This window comes from Lonchura striata, chromosome 4, assembly GCF_050655825.1.
Source record: "Lonchura striata isolate lonStrDom1 chromosome 4, ASM5065582v1, whole genome shotgun sequence".
NCBI classification, from domain to species: Eukaryota; Metazoa; Chordata; class Aves; order Passeriformes; family Estrildidae; genus Lonchura; species Lonchura striata.
The window spans coordinates 48715806-48730169 of record NC_140706.1 but is presented as its reverse complement, the minus strand read 5'-3'; the positions used below and the strand labels follow the sequence as shown (position 1 = coordinate 48730169).

The following is a 14364-nucleotide window of genomic DNA, read 5'->3' as shown; positions in this document are numbered from 1 at the left end:
ATGTTCGCGTGCACTTCTGCATCAGAGAAACCAGCACAGTTCCCTTCACCGATCCTCCACATAAAGTCTCCCTGCCCTCTGCATATTTGCCAACTACAGAAGAGTCCTTCTGAAACCTTAATTCTTAGTGTCCAAGATGTCACATCACTTAGCACGCAGATGTCAACAGATCATCATAGCTCTCCCTATCCCTTCATAGCATAGTTCTTTTTCCAGTGTTGATGCTCTGTATCTGGCAGTGACACTCTTTGGAATCTATTATTAGTGCTGGGATTCCCAACCTGTGCCAACACAGAAAATGCTAAAATGATCCTGCTCAAAGGGTGTGTCTTTCTCCTTTTACTTCTCTAATCAGAGTATAATAAGCTGAAGCCTAAACCCCAAGAAATAAAAATACAAAATGTGTTTTTATTTTAAAAATACATCCAGAATGTGTTTTTTAAGTAAATTATGCATAAGAACTGTAACACTGGGCCCACAATAAAGGAAGGGTAGTATGATATACTCACTCCATACAACAGTACATTTTCCAGCACAGAACTGTATTTATCACCTTTATAGGTGACTTTGTTAACTTCACTGTGGTTTTTATTTCTTTCTTTGTTCCAGGTACACAAGAACCTTTTCCTAGTTTCCTTTTAAAAAGGTTATCTTATTTCAACAATGATCCAGTTAGTGCCACGTTTCTCGTCAGGTCTGAGTCACAGGCACCTTGTGCTAGTATCAGATTACTCTGCTATCCATATGCAACTGCAGTTTTGAAAATTTTTCCAAGAAAGTGGTTGTTGTTTTTCTATAAATTTAAAAATCTAATAGAGACAAACATAAACAGAAGCAGAAAAGGTTCTTCAGAGTGTTGAGACAGGAGTTAGTACTTTAACTTTTTCTGTTTCAGACTATACATTCCTGAGGTAGAATGGGTGTGTATATATGACCTCCACTCTTCTGATATTCCCCACAAGTTTTAAAAGGGCTTTTAATAGCCTAAGTACACTAAACTTATTGCATCAACGAGTCATATTTTAGGAGTGTAGGTTTAACTCTTCATTCTTTTGAGGTACCACTATAGGTACGCATGACTTACACACTGTGAGGATACTGCAAGTATCTGGTGTCAGTACCTTGGCTGCGTGTCAAAACCACAACCTCACATAGCGCAAAGCTTCCATCTGTATCCTCGGCCTTATGCGGGACTGAGGACACTGCAGCCACCAAACGAAGCCTGGCTGCTGCCCCGGCGATGCCAACCAAGCCTGCAGCGGCCGGGCAGCTGCCGGGACGGGGCTGTGTGCTGGGGGCTGGGTTCGCCCCTCGAGGCGGGCTGCCCTGGCGGGGAGGGCTGGGTTCTCCCCTCGAGGCGGGCTGCCCTGGCGGGTTGGGCTGCTCCAGGGCCCGGCTCTCGGTACCGTACCTGGATGAGGCCCCGGCCGAGCAGCGCGGTGTGCACGCAGCCCGGCACCTCCGCTCGCAGCGCCACCGAGCCGTTCCCGCTGCGCAGCCGCCAGCTCCCCCGCAGGCTGCGCACCTCCGGGCCGCCCGCGGACACCGCCAGCGGCAAAAGCAGCGCCGGCAGCAGCAGCGCAGCGAGGCCCATGGCGACAGCCACCGCCACCAGCGAGCTGGGGCGGCGCTTCCAAGGGAGCAAGGGAGGGGATGGGAGGGAGGACGCCGGCGCCGCTGCGGGCGGTGCAGCGCGACTGCGCGCGGGGCTGCGGGCGGCCGGGGCGGCGCTGGCTGAGCGCGGGACAGCGGCCGGGCCGCGCTCCCGCCCCGGCTGCGGCGGCTCCCGGCGCGCAGCCCTGCCCCGGCACGGCGGCCAAGGGGAGGGATGGTTTGCTTTTCTCCTCCAAGAGGCGCGGCGGTGCAGTGATAAGGGGAGCTCCAGTACGGGTAACCAATCTCTCAGATGCAGCAAATGCACTCGGAGCTCTAGAATACGGCAGGGAGGCGGCAAGGGATGAGGAAGAGCTGTGATAACACCGGAGTGGGTTCTCTCAATATTGGCTCCCCGCGAGTCGTGACGCTTTTATATGGCCTCAGACTTCCACATCTTTTTTCCCATAAAATTACAGAAGCATATAAAACTGTAGCAAACGTCATGGACATCTCAAAGTACTGTGGTTTCCTCATAAAGAAGGGCTGTGGATTTTGTGTATGAAAAATCAGTAAATTCCTCTGCAAAAGGACAGAAGCATCAGCTCCTAAGAAAGAACATACAAGAACTATGGTTTTCAAATTACACTGTAGCTTTCCTGTGTGCCCTTGCTAAGTTAATCCCCTTCATTCACAGCCCAAAAGCAGGAATTAAAACAAGTTTTTAAATAGCTCTGTGGAAGGCTTTAACTACTGTCCAGGTGTAACACCCATGGTACTTCATGCTCTGTGCCCACTGCACCAGGGGGTGCAGGGGCTTCCAGCTCACCTCCATAAATTGGCAATGTTTCACACCAGGCCCTCCCAGACTGACAAGAACAGGAACACCAGAGTTTTTGTTTTGCTCCTGGCTTTCACACACCTGTTTCAGCATACTGTAGCAACCCACTCTAAAATTTTTCTTTTAAGGCATGACTGAAGCATGGTCAACATACCTATATATTTTTGATGCAAATCGTTTTGAGCAGACAACCCTTTATTTCAATGCAATACAAAAATTTCAGTCCTTCCACTCACCTCCAAAAAAAAGTATACAATCCAGCCACAGTTAATATTTTCACCTGTGAGAGCACAAAAGGGGGTGCAGTTCTGAGAAATACTGACTCAAAGAGACAGTAGCTGATCTTTTTTTCTCTTAAAAAATTTCTGCTGCTAACTTAAAAGAGATAGCTGGGACCCACACCTTTGGGCAGCAGAAGGCCATGCAGAAACTTAGCTGTTAGAATAGTTGCTGTGTGTCAATATACTAACTAACTGAAATGCTGGTCCTGTTCCAGCTCAACTCCCAGCTGTCTTTTAGTGAGATTGCCAAAAAAGGCTATCATCCTAGATTGACTTACCCCAACTGGCTTTGCATGCTGTAAATTCAGTCAAAATTAGCACCTTCTCACCTTTACTAGTCCACACTATAAAATAATTATAGATTAATAGTATAAAGCCGTACTCTGTTTCTGTCTTCATCTGTCAATGAATAATGTTTTCAGGGCAATCAAACATTTCAGTGTTCTTTCCTTAAATTCACTGATACCACACTAAAACCATTTAAACATTGTAGTGCTGCTTGAGAGATCTTACAGGATATTATTTCTCAAGAAGCAGATTTACAGCGGTCAAAAAAGAAACTACTTTCTTTTTTCTTTTTTTTTTTTTTTTTTTTTTTGTTTAGTAAATCTTTTCCAGCAAGTCACATGATAGGTTCCCAGTAAGAAGGAAACTGCATTTCACGATGTTTACTGTACTTCCGTACTTTGCCTTTTATTATTTCTGCTTAAGACTGACTGGAGCAACACACACACCAAAAGACCTCAACCTAAAAACAGTGCTGTAATTAAGTATTCTGAGAACATGCTGTTTCCTTGTTCAAGGTTTATAATTAAGTTAAACCATGTCTCATTTTCATGTCCCAGTTTTAGGGTTTGGTTTTTGTTTGTTTGAGGGTATTTTTAAATGACATTTTTGCTGTTTCAAAATATGAATTTTAAAGGCTGTGATTTAATCTTTTTAAATCTTAAGGCACAAAACAAGATAAACTGAGTACTTTCTTTTAGTGTGTACTCTATTAACCCTCTTTCTGAAATACCACAAATTTAGGAGATCAATACAATTCTTATTTTATGATACTGCAAGCAGATATTCTGTATCAACTAAGACAAAAAGCTGAAGGCAAAACCATGCCTTTGGCTCTATTACAATAAATTCAGAGCAGTTCCACTGTAGCTGCCCAAATTCTGCCATGTTAATCCAGATGTCCTTTGTTTCCAAATGCTATAAAATCTCTGTCATTACAACAGGGTGCTGCGATGTTCTCTTTCAAATTCATGTTCAATAAGCTCATGTAAGGGTTTTAAACAAAAAGGTTCTCACAGATTTGGATGCAGTACTTCAAGATATTACTGCCCCCACCTGTCCACCCTGTACCATTCTTCTGCTGAAGGTAAACACCTCTGAAGCCAAACAGGACTTATGTTCACAGCAGCCCAGACCAGGGCATGCTCTCTCTTTTGGTAACTGTGTGCTGCTGCGGATACTGCCACCACAGACCATTTGTCAAAGATGCAATATCAGTGTATACATGTTTGTATGAGTGTAAATACCTTCAGGCAGCACAGAATATCCATAAGAAAGCTCCACAGCTCCTCAACATAATGCCAGAACTCTGTTTTCTGACTGCATCTGTGGAACACATACACTGTACAGAACAGTTACTCTCTGCACTGGAGTAAAGATAATATGATGCAGGGAGCTCTCCAGCTATGGATTTCTAAAGGACATTATTCTGTACTTATTTTGAACTCCATCCAAAAGAATGTTAAAAATAAAATGAAAAAATAAATTAAGATTGCTTTTAGAGGACACTATTAATACATCATTAGAAGACAATACTGTAGTTGGTTATCATGAGCAAAATACAAAGTGACAATCTAAATGGTAGGCCTGAAGTTTCTTTCATATTTATGGCAAAGTCTATAGGCCACTGCGAGGGGATTTCCTTAGCAAACAAAATTACCCAACACTAACAATCATGAGTAATTAAAAATAAGTATGTAGAAGGGAAGCTACTGCTCCAGGCAAATGCTGTAATGGAAGGGGAAAAGCAAAAAACACGTAATAATAACTTTAAAATTTCAGAAGCAGAAAGACAGGTGATGCCTTCAGTATCACCTTCAACTTCATCAGGCATGCTGGGGCAAAAGCCTGTATTTGTATCTCTACATAACATCTTGCTTTGAGATGCACTTAAACCAAAGATTTAGGTGTCAGGTCACCACCTTCCACAGAACAGGCACAAAAAAGCCTAAGGATCTTCAAAGCCAGCATGACTGGATTTCTAAAGTCATGTTATTTAGAAGGCAGAATTCCCACAGCTTTTATTCTCTTCATTTTATAAACAAATTTGAATCAATCCTAATCTATTTATAAAATTATGTAACACTGATCATTGCCATTTACCCTTTGTTTCATAAGCAGCAAAATCAGTGTCTTGTATGGTGCTGTCCAAGCTCCCCCTCAATTCTCATTAAAATGTACTTAAAATATATGGATTCTCTGGCACTTACAGAAAATAAGTAGCACAAATGCAGACACTATGAAACAGGTTGTTTAGCCTTTTCGTAGAGGCTTAAAACTAGACAGTCATCTGTGACCACAGTAAAACTTGTCTTTGAATGCTTAAAATGAAATCTCTCAACATGTGAATATCTGTAGGTAGCAAACTCTTCCCCATGATGGAAGTTTGGGAGGCTTCACTGAGCCCATGTGTGCGACACTGGACCAGCTGAGAGCAGGATGTACGAGATACATCACACTACCTACGAAGCACACATCCAGCCTATTGTTTTAATGAACGTTTTCTATGCAGGTGAGTATTAAGAGAATGTCAACAAAGGTTTGTAGCTGATAAATTGGATGAGTACATGTAAATGGATTCAGAGTTGCTGAAACAGCTAGGAACTGCATTTATTTTTCTAACTTAGGTGACCCCAAACAAACCACTGGGGCAGGTCAGGACCTCTGTTTCTCAGACCTTCAGTGTGGCTAATGGTCCTGGCTTCAGCCCTAGGAAAAATTCTGTCCCTTCATTTCTACCAAAATGACTCTAATGCAAACACCAGGGAATAGTCAAAATAACTTTACTGAACACTGTGGGTACTTGACAAGACACTTTTTTTTCTCTTGAAAGATTCATGATTATTTCATCACCTGTAAGAATTTCCAGAATTCTTAATCAATGAAGTTCTCACTCAATCAACTCAAGCCCAATTAGACAACAGCATAAGCCAAGATCATGGCTACACAGGCAAAAATATCCACTTCTCTGAATTATTCCAGTGAAAACCCTTGTACATAACAGAGCTTCATCCTCATGCAGTCCAGGAAGCTATGTGCCCTATCACTTGCTGCACTGGTACAAATGTCTCAGGAGTAACATTTACAAAAAACTGACTCTTGCACATTCATGAAACAGGCATACTTCTTAATACAGGCTGTATTTTTTTCCCAAATGACTTCATACATAAACAGCACTAAAAATACTCCTTTATATATACACCCATCTGTTTAAAAAAATGCATTATGTGCTTGATTCTCATGGCAACAAAAAGGAAAAGACTACTGCAGTATACAAAGAGTACTGTAAGGATAGATTATATCTCAAATTGGAAAGGACTCATATGGATCATCAAAAGTCCAACTCCCTTCTCCTTGCAGGACTGAATAAAGCTAAACCATATGACTAAGAGGAACATCCACATATTTTTTAACTCTGTCAGGCTTGATGCTGTGACCATTTCCCAGAGGAGCCTGTTCCAAGTGACCAATCACCCTCTCAGTAAAGAACCTTTCCCTAATGTCCAACCTGAAATTCCCTGACACACCTTCATTCCATTTCCTTGTGTCCTCTCCTACTGTCTGACTAGATCTTTTGTTTTGGTACTAGTCAGAATTCTAGTATTTTGATATTTGCACTGGAAGAAGGGAAGGCAGGCAGTAGTTTTATGGCTAGAACCATTAGAAAAAGAGCTTTAGGGATGTGAAAATAACCTTGTCTCTTCAGCTAAGTCCTTGGTGAGAGAAAGACCCTTTCAAGGTGTGGCCATGCTAAAATACTACTCACACATTTTGTTTATAGCAAAATTCTCAGCCCAGTGGATCCAAATAATCTGGTGCTCAAATTAGTCCCTATGCCTTTGATTGCTGCTACAAATGTCACTGTTCCATGGAAGAACTCTTCTCACCATGAGGACTATCAGTAAGCACAAAGGCCATAGCAGCCCATACAGAGGTTGTAAAAACCCCAAGAGAATCAATCTCCTCCCAAATTGTTTCAGCAAGAGCAAAGATCTTCAGCTAGTCTGAACTAGTATAGATCTAATGAAAGGACAAAAGATACAATATAACTTCAATTAAACTTTGTATTAAACATTCAGTATTCGTTTTGATGTCAACAGAACATTTCACAGAAGTGCCAAACATTCTGAAAGTACTTAAAGTTTCAATTAGTGCATTGAAGAGTTAACAGCCACCTAAGCTTTTGGCACTTTTAACATATTAGTATAATAAACAGCATTCAGCAAACAACCATTTCCAAAGGTGTGGTTTTCTGAGGAAAGGGTTTCTTCATCACAGGAAGCTATAATGACTCCAGTATGCTATTAAGAACTTAGAAGTTTCAAGATGCAAAATTATCTTGAGTACTAATCTGTCAATAAAGATTCTATTACGTTGATTCTCTCAGCATATTTTCAGTACAGTTTATCAACAGTCATCATATTGAGAAATACTGTTTTAAAGGCCTGCAAATGTCCTGAGGATTTTCAACCACACCAAAAAGATACTTAAAAATATTTTTAAAATATATTTTAGGAAATTCAATCTAATGAAGTACTTCAATATGCCTAGCAAGTTGACAAGGAACAATTTGTCCACAATAATCACTTTGGAGTCCTCCGTACCTGGTCAGAGACATGAAGGTTTACTTGGAGGACAGAAGGGTACAGCTAAGCTTCTGCCACCTCCTGCTCTCACAGTTAGCACTGGACAGCTTAATGCTGACATAAAGTTGCTGCATGACTAGAAAGTCACTCATTGTTTAGTGAACATCTTGGTGGTAGCTTGAACTTGGAGGCTTTTCATGACCTCTTTTATTGTGCTCTCATTACCAGGCATGCTGATCCACTGTTTATCCTTCCAGCTTCCCAGCAATGACCCATATTCTTGTAACCACCAACTACTATTACTGCTACTTCCTCCTAGGAGAACTCGGAGAAGAGCTTATCAGTTTGCTGCAGCTGGCTCAGAAAGTACAGCTGGCTGCCCTCTCCTCTGTCCACACCCTAAATTATTCATGAAGTATGTGTCAGCATATGCTTCATGGGAACTTCTTTTTAAAACCTCATTGAGGCTTACAATATTGAGCTTTCACCCTTCACTCTATATATCTGCACTCTAGATTCCTGATCTTAATATATACATGACCTTTGTTTTACCTGTACTCACATAACTTAAAAACCTAAGGAAGTTTCTTATTCTAGGAGGGCTGATTGGTCAACTATAACCTATTTCTGTATCTGGTCTCCTGCCCTGGGAACCAGAGATGTAGCTGCAGTTGAACAGCAAAGGGCAATTTCTCACCTTCCTTTTTTTCTCTGCTCCCACCCCTCACAGCACAGCATGTGTAAGATATTAAGACGCCACACCAGTCACATTGAAAAAAAAAGGGGGGGGGGGGGGGGTCGGGGGGAAAGGCTGTTTCAAGTTTTCAAGTTAAATTTTGCATCCAAAAAATTTAAGGTAACTGCTCAATGCTTCTCCACAAACCTGTCTTTTCACGCTTCCACTCTGAAAATTTGGAATGTTTTTCTACATCAGTCTTACTAGTATTGGAAAGAATATTATGTGCAAAAATATGATTCAGGGTTACCTGCACTTTTTCAAAGCTTTTCTCGTATCATTTATAGTTAAGCCAAAAAGAATGCTTTTTTACTTCTTTCTCAGCTTATAAATAGTTAAAGCTATGAAAATTCACATCCTTTGCACCAAATGGTAATTCTGAGTGTGAAGCGCAGCACATAACGAAGTAGGACAAAAAGAGCTAAGTTAAGTAGCAGCCATCTATCTACCTCCTCTCTTAATTCAATTGCTTGTGATTGTGGGATGATACCTTGAAGTGCTGCTTTCAATGAATTTGGAACAGATTCTCAGAAAAAATAAGTCACGCTGTAAGCAATAACTTAATTAAGAGATATCCTCATGAAATACAACTCAAACTGTAAAACAGAGCACTTAGTACAACCAACCAATAAAACCAGGGGATCGCTATTCATTTACACAATAAAGTTCTACCTCTTAATGCTGGTTAGACTCATCATCTGCACTTGTGCTCTGGTAGCTTGTTACTCAGCTTAGACCAGACAGACATGCTTGAGAGGTGCAGTACTTTAACTCTTCAAACAGATACTGAACACTACCAGTCCCAAATACTAAATTCAGTTCTTCAACCAGCACTAATCCATTCTAGAAAAATACCACTGCCATGTTCCACTAAGTTTGTTACCTGAGAACTCCTACAATAACTAACAGTGATCCTCTCCTCCATGTTCTTCTGAGTACAGACACAAAATCTAGAACCTTATGCAGAGATCTGGACCTCTTGCTCCAACAAGAGAATTCCAAACCTTTCAATAGGAAAGATAATAAAATAATGGTTAAATTGAATAGATCCTTCAATTACTGATGTATCTGTAAATTAATTTTAAGCAATCACTGTCAGAGCAGGATTAACACTATGGCAAATAATCTGCAAAGCTTGTTTTTGCAAGAGTATCCTTCCCCAAAGAATTAACAGCTTCAAACTCAACAGTGATCTTTGCCAGAGCTATGACAGATCTTCACTATTTACCTTCATAAATTTGCCAGGAAAAGGGGATTATAGACTCACATGAAGTTCTCTATGTAAGGTTGCAAACTGCAGTTCCTCCTTTAGATCTCAAGAGGATTAGAATTGCATGTTTAGTAGAAAGTTCTATTCTACAACATTCTCTAGAAAACCCCAATAACCCCACAAATCAAAACCAAAACAAACAGAACAGGAAAAATCCCCCCAAGACTCATGACTGCTCAGTTTCATTTTTTACTTGCATCAAAGACTGTAAATTAAGAAGTGCTGAGGCTTACCTGGCCAGAGGGAAGAAAACAAAACAGGCTTGACTAACAAACAAGCACAGACTTCTCCTCAGCACACATAAAACTACCACATTCAGTGTCTACAAATGCTTTCTAAGAGATCACCTCTCAGGCAGCTCTTCGAAACACAGGTAACAGCTTAATTTTTGAATTCCCTCTAATGAAACATGAGATCACACCTGAGACTAAATTTGAGTCAGAATTCCCAACCCTGATAAAACTAAAGGCATTTTGAAATTCTGTCTCCAGAACCCTGGTCTGCCGAAGCAGCTGGAGCAAAGCCAGCTGCCCAGCTCTACAGCTAGCATTCCTCCCATGAAGATAACCTTGTATCACCATATTCTAAGCAATTGTTCATACTCTGCATGTTAAATCTGTGATGGAACAATGCACACTTAATATGAAGATTAATGAAGTTTAGACAAAAGCCAGAATTACCTAATCTGCCATACCTAGGATTCCCCAAGTACAGAGTTTGAGTATTTCTGCTTGAAGCTCCAGAAGAGGAAGCAATCAATCTCAGCAGAAGCCATTTAAAGAGAGGAGCCTACTCTTCCAGAGCACAGGAACAACCCCATAGATCAAAGATGAGTACTAAAAGCTGTTGAAAACCAATATATTCTGTTCAACTGTGTGTCCTGATAAAGCTTTGTCCCATGATGAATTAAAATCCTTCACTGTTTAAAGAATATACTGAAGTCTAACCAATACTTCTAATGCATAGGCAAAAATACCCCAAACAAACAAAAGCTATTCTGGGCAAACAGAGATGTTTACCAGAGAAATTTGAAGGTATTACTTTACACACAGCTGTCCTATCAAATTCACTGTTTCACTTCTGGCACCTATCACCGTGAAGATTATGTCTGTCACCTCTTCTAACCTACCCAAGACACACAGCTGCTCCAGAAATAGTTACAGCCCTTACTCCTGCTTATGTGGGAGCTAATGAACTCTTCCCCCACAACTGGTTGATATTAAACCAACCACTGTAGCACAGAAAAAAATACAATGACAACTTTAAACTATCCCTGCAGAAGACTGAGTGCTTGCTTCTAAATGCACTGCAGACAAAGTTACTTCAGAATTTACTGCTGCTTTAACCAAGAATGCTAAGTCAGTTTATGGGCATCAGCTAAACCATCACAAACATCAATTTAGGAACTGTTCTACACTACACACACCTGCAAAAGTTTGTCTGTCTGTACTCAGAACTGGTTTTCCAGTTAAGGGTTATTCTGAATTGCTATTCTCTGTCAGACTAAGATGGACACTTAAATTTATCAACTATCTCATTCCAGATTATTTTGAAATCAGCTGCTTTTATATTAGAATGCATGAATTGACAGCAGCCCATTTTCACTTCACAGTAATACAGGCAGCTTTTATCTTTACCTTCTGTACCTTCTCTTGACATCATGTATTTAGTTTTTCCTGTGTTCCCATGCTTTCTCTGCATTAGTCCTGCACTGTTGCCAAAATACAAGCCCTCAGCCTTATACATAATGTATTTTAGCCACAATTCCATCTACCTTTTAAAATACACAATTGCCTATCATGATCTGAATCCAACTGTTCTTCAGTTTATACCTACATTGTATTTATATTGAAGGCGCTGGGGTAAAATATCATCCATTCAATGACAAGAACCAAAGACCAGAAAGCAGATAAATCCAATCAGAACCTTTGTTTTTTCACATTTGAAGGAATTAGTATAGTCTGTGGTTTAGTAAAATAACCTTAATGACTTCAGATCTTTTATTGATCATGCATTATCTCATTCCATTCTTCTAGCGCTAATTTGTTTAATTTAACTGTAAGTTTTATCTTAGTCTCATTTTAATGTATAAACTACAAACGAATGAGGGAAAAACAACCCACTTAATGGGCTTTTTGACAGCTATAAACACAGCAAGAAATCTTCAGCTGAATTCCAACTAAGTTTTAAGTTTTACTAGGGATCTGCAGACTGAAGATGTCTGATTCACCAGCCACGTTTGATGGACCCAAGGTATCTGCTTCAGATGATAATGCCTGTTAATATTTTTTAAAGCAGTAAGAGTTTGAAATAAAATTACGAGAGAATAATTAAAGGGAGGCTGCGAAACATAATACAATGGAGTTATTTAGAACATTTCTGGCTGTATTTAAACCCTCATGTTATCTGATTAATGCAAACTTCTGGCATAAACAATGACCCAGCCTAACAGGACCAGTACTGTAAGTCACCATATCCCTCTCCTAACTGCTTGTCTTTTAATTATTTGCCAGACTTTAGTCCCATGCCTCCACAGCAACCAAATCTCACTGCTGTGGTCTGCTTAAAGCCAAGTTTTTTGTAAGTTAGCATATGTTATCTTTATATAAAACTATGGCACAGTGCAACTGAGTACAATCTTTTTACTCAAGCATGCAAAAACGTGTATATATTCATTTTATAACAAATACAGATGCTGTGTACATCAGAAGACAGAAAAACCAGAAAAATCCCTACCAATGTTACAGATAAAGTTTTTCCTGCATCCTTGGAAGACTTTTTTGTGCTTAAAACCACTCAAGGTTTTTCAAGTGAAACTTAACAAATTGATTACAATTGTGTTGTTAAATTCAAACCTCAGTAAAACACAGCAAGCATTCTTTAAAAAATTATTGCAGAAAGAACACTGTAGTTTCTTTCCTTCTTACATGTCTTGGCTTGACATTTTGTTCTCTATGCTCACTCTCAAGTCTTTGAAATAATTTTGTTTAATCCAAATTTTCTAGCATGAAGCTGACCCCACTGAAGCTATCGCAGCATTTATCATGACCAAAAAAAAAAAGTATTTTACTATAGCAGCACAGAAAAACTCACATTTCCAAACCTTTCAGTTCTTACATTAAGTTCCAATGGACAATTTTCCACCCTCCCTATGTTTCAAAGGAACCAAGGTCGACTGTAGTTATTAGACTACTGCTTGTTTTGGTAGGTACTCACTAAGGTAGTCACTGATTAAGCTTTTTTTTGGTAAGTCTTAGAATTCTTCTTCACCATGTCTGTATTAGTTGCTGTCTACCAGCTCCTCCCCTTGCCCCCCTGCTTGAAGAGGAAGCCCAAACGTTAACTTGTACAAGAAGCCTGCACCAGACAGGACTGGTGTCTGCTTCAAGGACAACACACCTCCTGTTTCCCACTTCAGACCTTCAGTGTCCATCTAGAACTTCTACAGTCCATCCGCATTCTTTCATCAAAGTACACACTTGGTAATTCCAAAAAATTATTTCCTTGGGAACATGACAGATGCAAAAAAGAAACAGGTACAAGTCCAAACAAGACTTCCATCTTCCATGTAATGTTTTACAAGATTCTTCTTCCCTGACCTTTCATAATGCACATCTCCTTGTGTTCCAGCACCCACTGCCTTACACTTCACAAAACATCTTCCTAGTTGATCATGTGATTTCAGAGGCTGTGACTCCCAGGACAAAGTAATAAGCATCACACTAACACAAGTATAAAAAAGAATTGAGACCAGCACATTTTTAAGCTTAAGAATATGAACTTTTACCTCAGTTGTAATGCTATTGGCAACTGTATTCCAATTTTCCAGCAAAACGGTGAAAGCTGGTTAGCAAAGTAGAAATGAACTGCAACTTCAACAGATTTCAGAAAGTCATCACTGAAGCATGTACTGCTAAAGAGCGCCCAGGTTTCTAAATTCCAAGCCAACTGAACTTGAGCATTTCAAGTTTACTCTCATAGTTTAGAACCAGAACAAACCATGTCCAAACTACATGTTCAAATTTTTATAAAAATTAAGGTTTAACATTTATTTTACATCTAGCTTTCCACATCCATGTGGGGACAAGGAATCAGAATGTACATAACTATAAGCAGTGCAAAAGTGGTGCCAGTGAGAAGTCACAGATGCACAATAAAGTGATAGTACAAGACTAGAGAAAATGAAGCCATGGATGTTAAGAATGGAGACCAAAAGGATCAAACAAGGAAAAATATGAAGGAAGAGGGGAGCAAAGAGTCAGGTGTTTAATAATGCCCTTGTTGCTTAAAGTTAAACTAATGGCACAAGACAATGTTTCTTGTAGAACAAAAATCCAATAGCAATGAGTCTTTATTCACGTTTAGTCACCTGACATGAAGAAAGTGTCTGTTGCATTAAAATAGTCATCAATGTAAATGGCAGCATGGCTGAACAAGTCCTTTTCAATGGTAACGAACATCCCACATAGTAAAGTCACTTCAACACAGCCTCATGACAATTCCCACATCAAAACAGTACTTTATTTTATAATTTTTTTTGCCTCATCATTACCCCCACATTAAGATCTTTCAGTTGTCAAGTGTACAAGGTGAAGAAAAAGATTCTCAGTCAGCAAACACAGGTGCATCAGGAAGTATCTCCACAATACACCACTTCAGATCTGCTGGGTCCCAAGTCCATCCTTGAACGCTGGGCTCCCAGCACCAAGTGCAGCCCCCTACTACGGCTACACGACTATGTTAGCTTATTAATTCTGCATCCACCAGGCCGA

At 40.1% G+C, this 14364-nt stretch overlaps 1 protein-coding gene across 9 annotated transcripts in view; it reads right to left on the bottom strand.

The window, feature by feature from the left end:
• Window positions 1-12224, bottom strand: part of MANBA (mannosidase beta) — a 62406-nt gene extending 50182 nt beyond the window's left edge. For 4 of the 9 annotated variants that reach the window (XR_014955171.1, XR_014955172.1, XR_014955174.1 and 1 more), the window contains exon 1: window positions 1412-1644. Coding sequence is in view for 3 of the 9 variants with exons in the window: in XM_085579036.1 (XP_085435162.1) it covers window positions 1412-1594 (183 nt within the window). In the remaining 6 variants the exon portion in view is untranslated. Of the gene's footprint in view, window positions 1-1121; window positions 1307-1411; window positions 1646-7604 lie in introns of those variants that run through there. The other 5 variants (XM_085579036.1, XM_085579037.1, XM_085579034.1 and 2 more) reach the window with 4 other exon arrangements.
• Between the last annotated feature and the right edge of the window lie 2140 nt (window positions 12225-14364).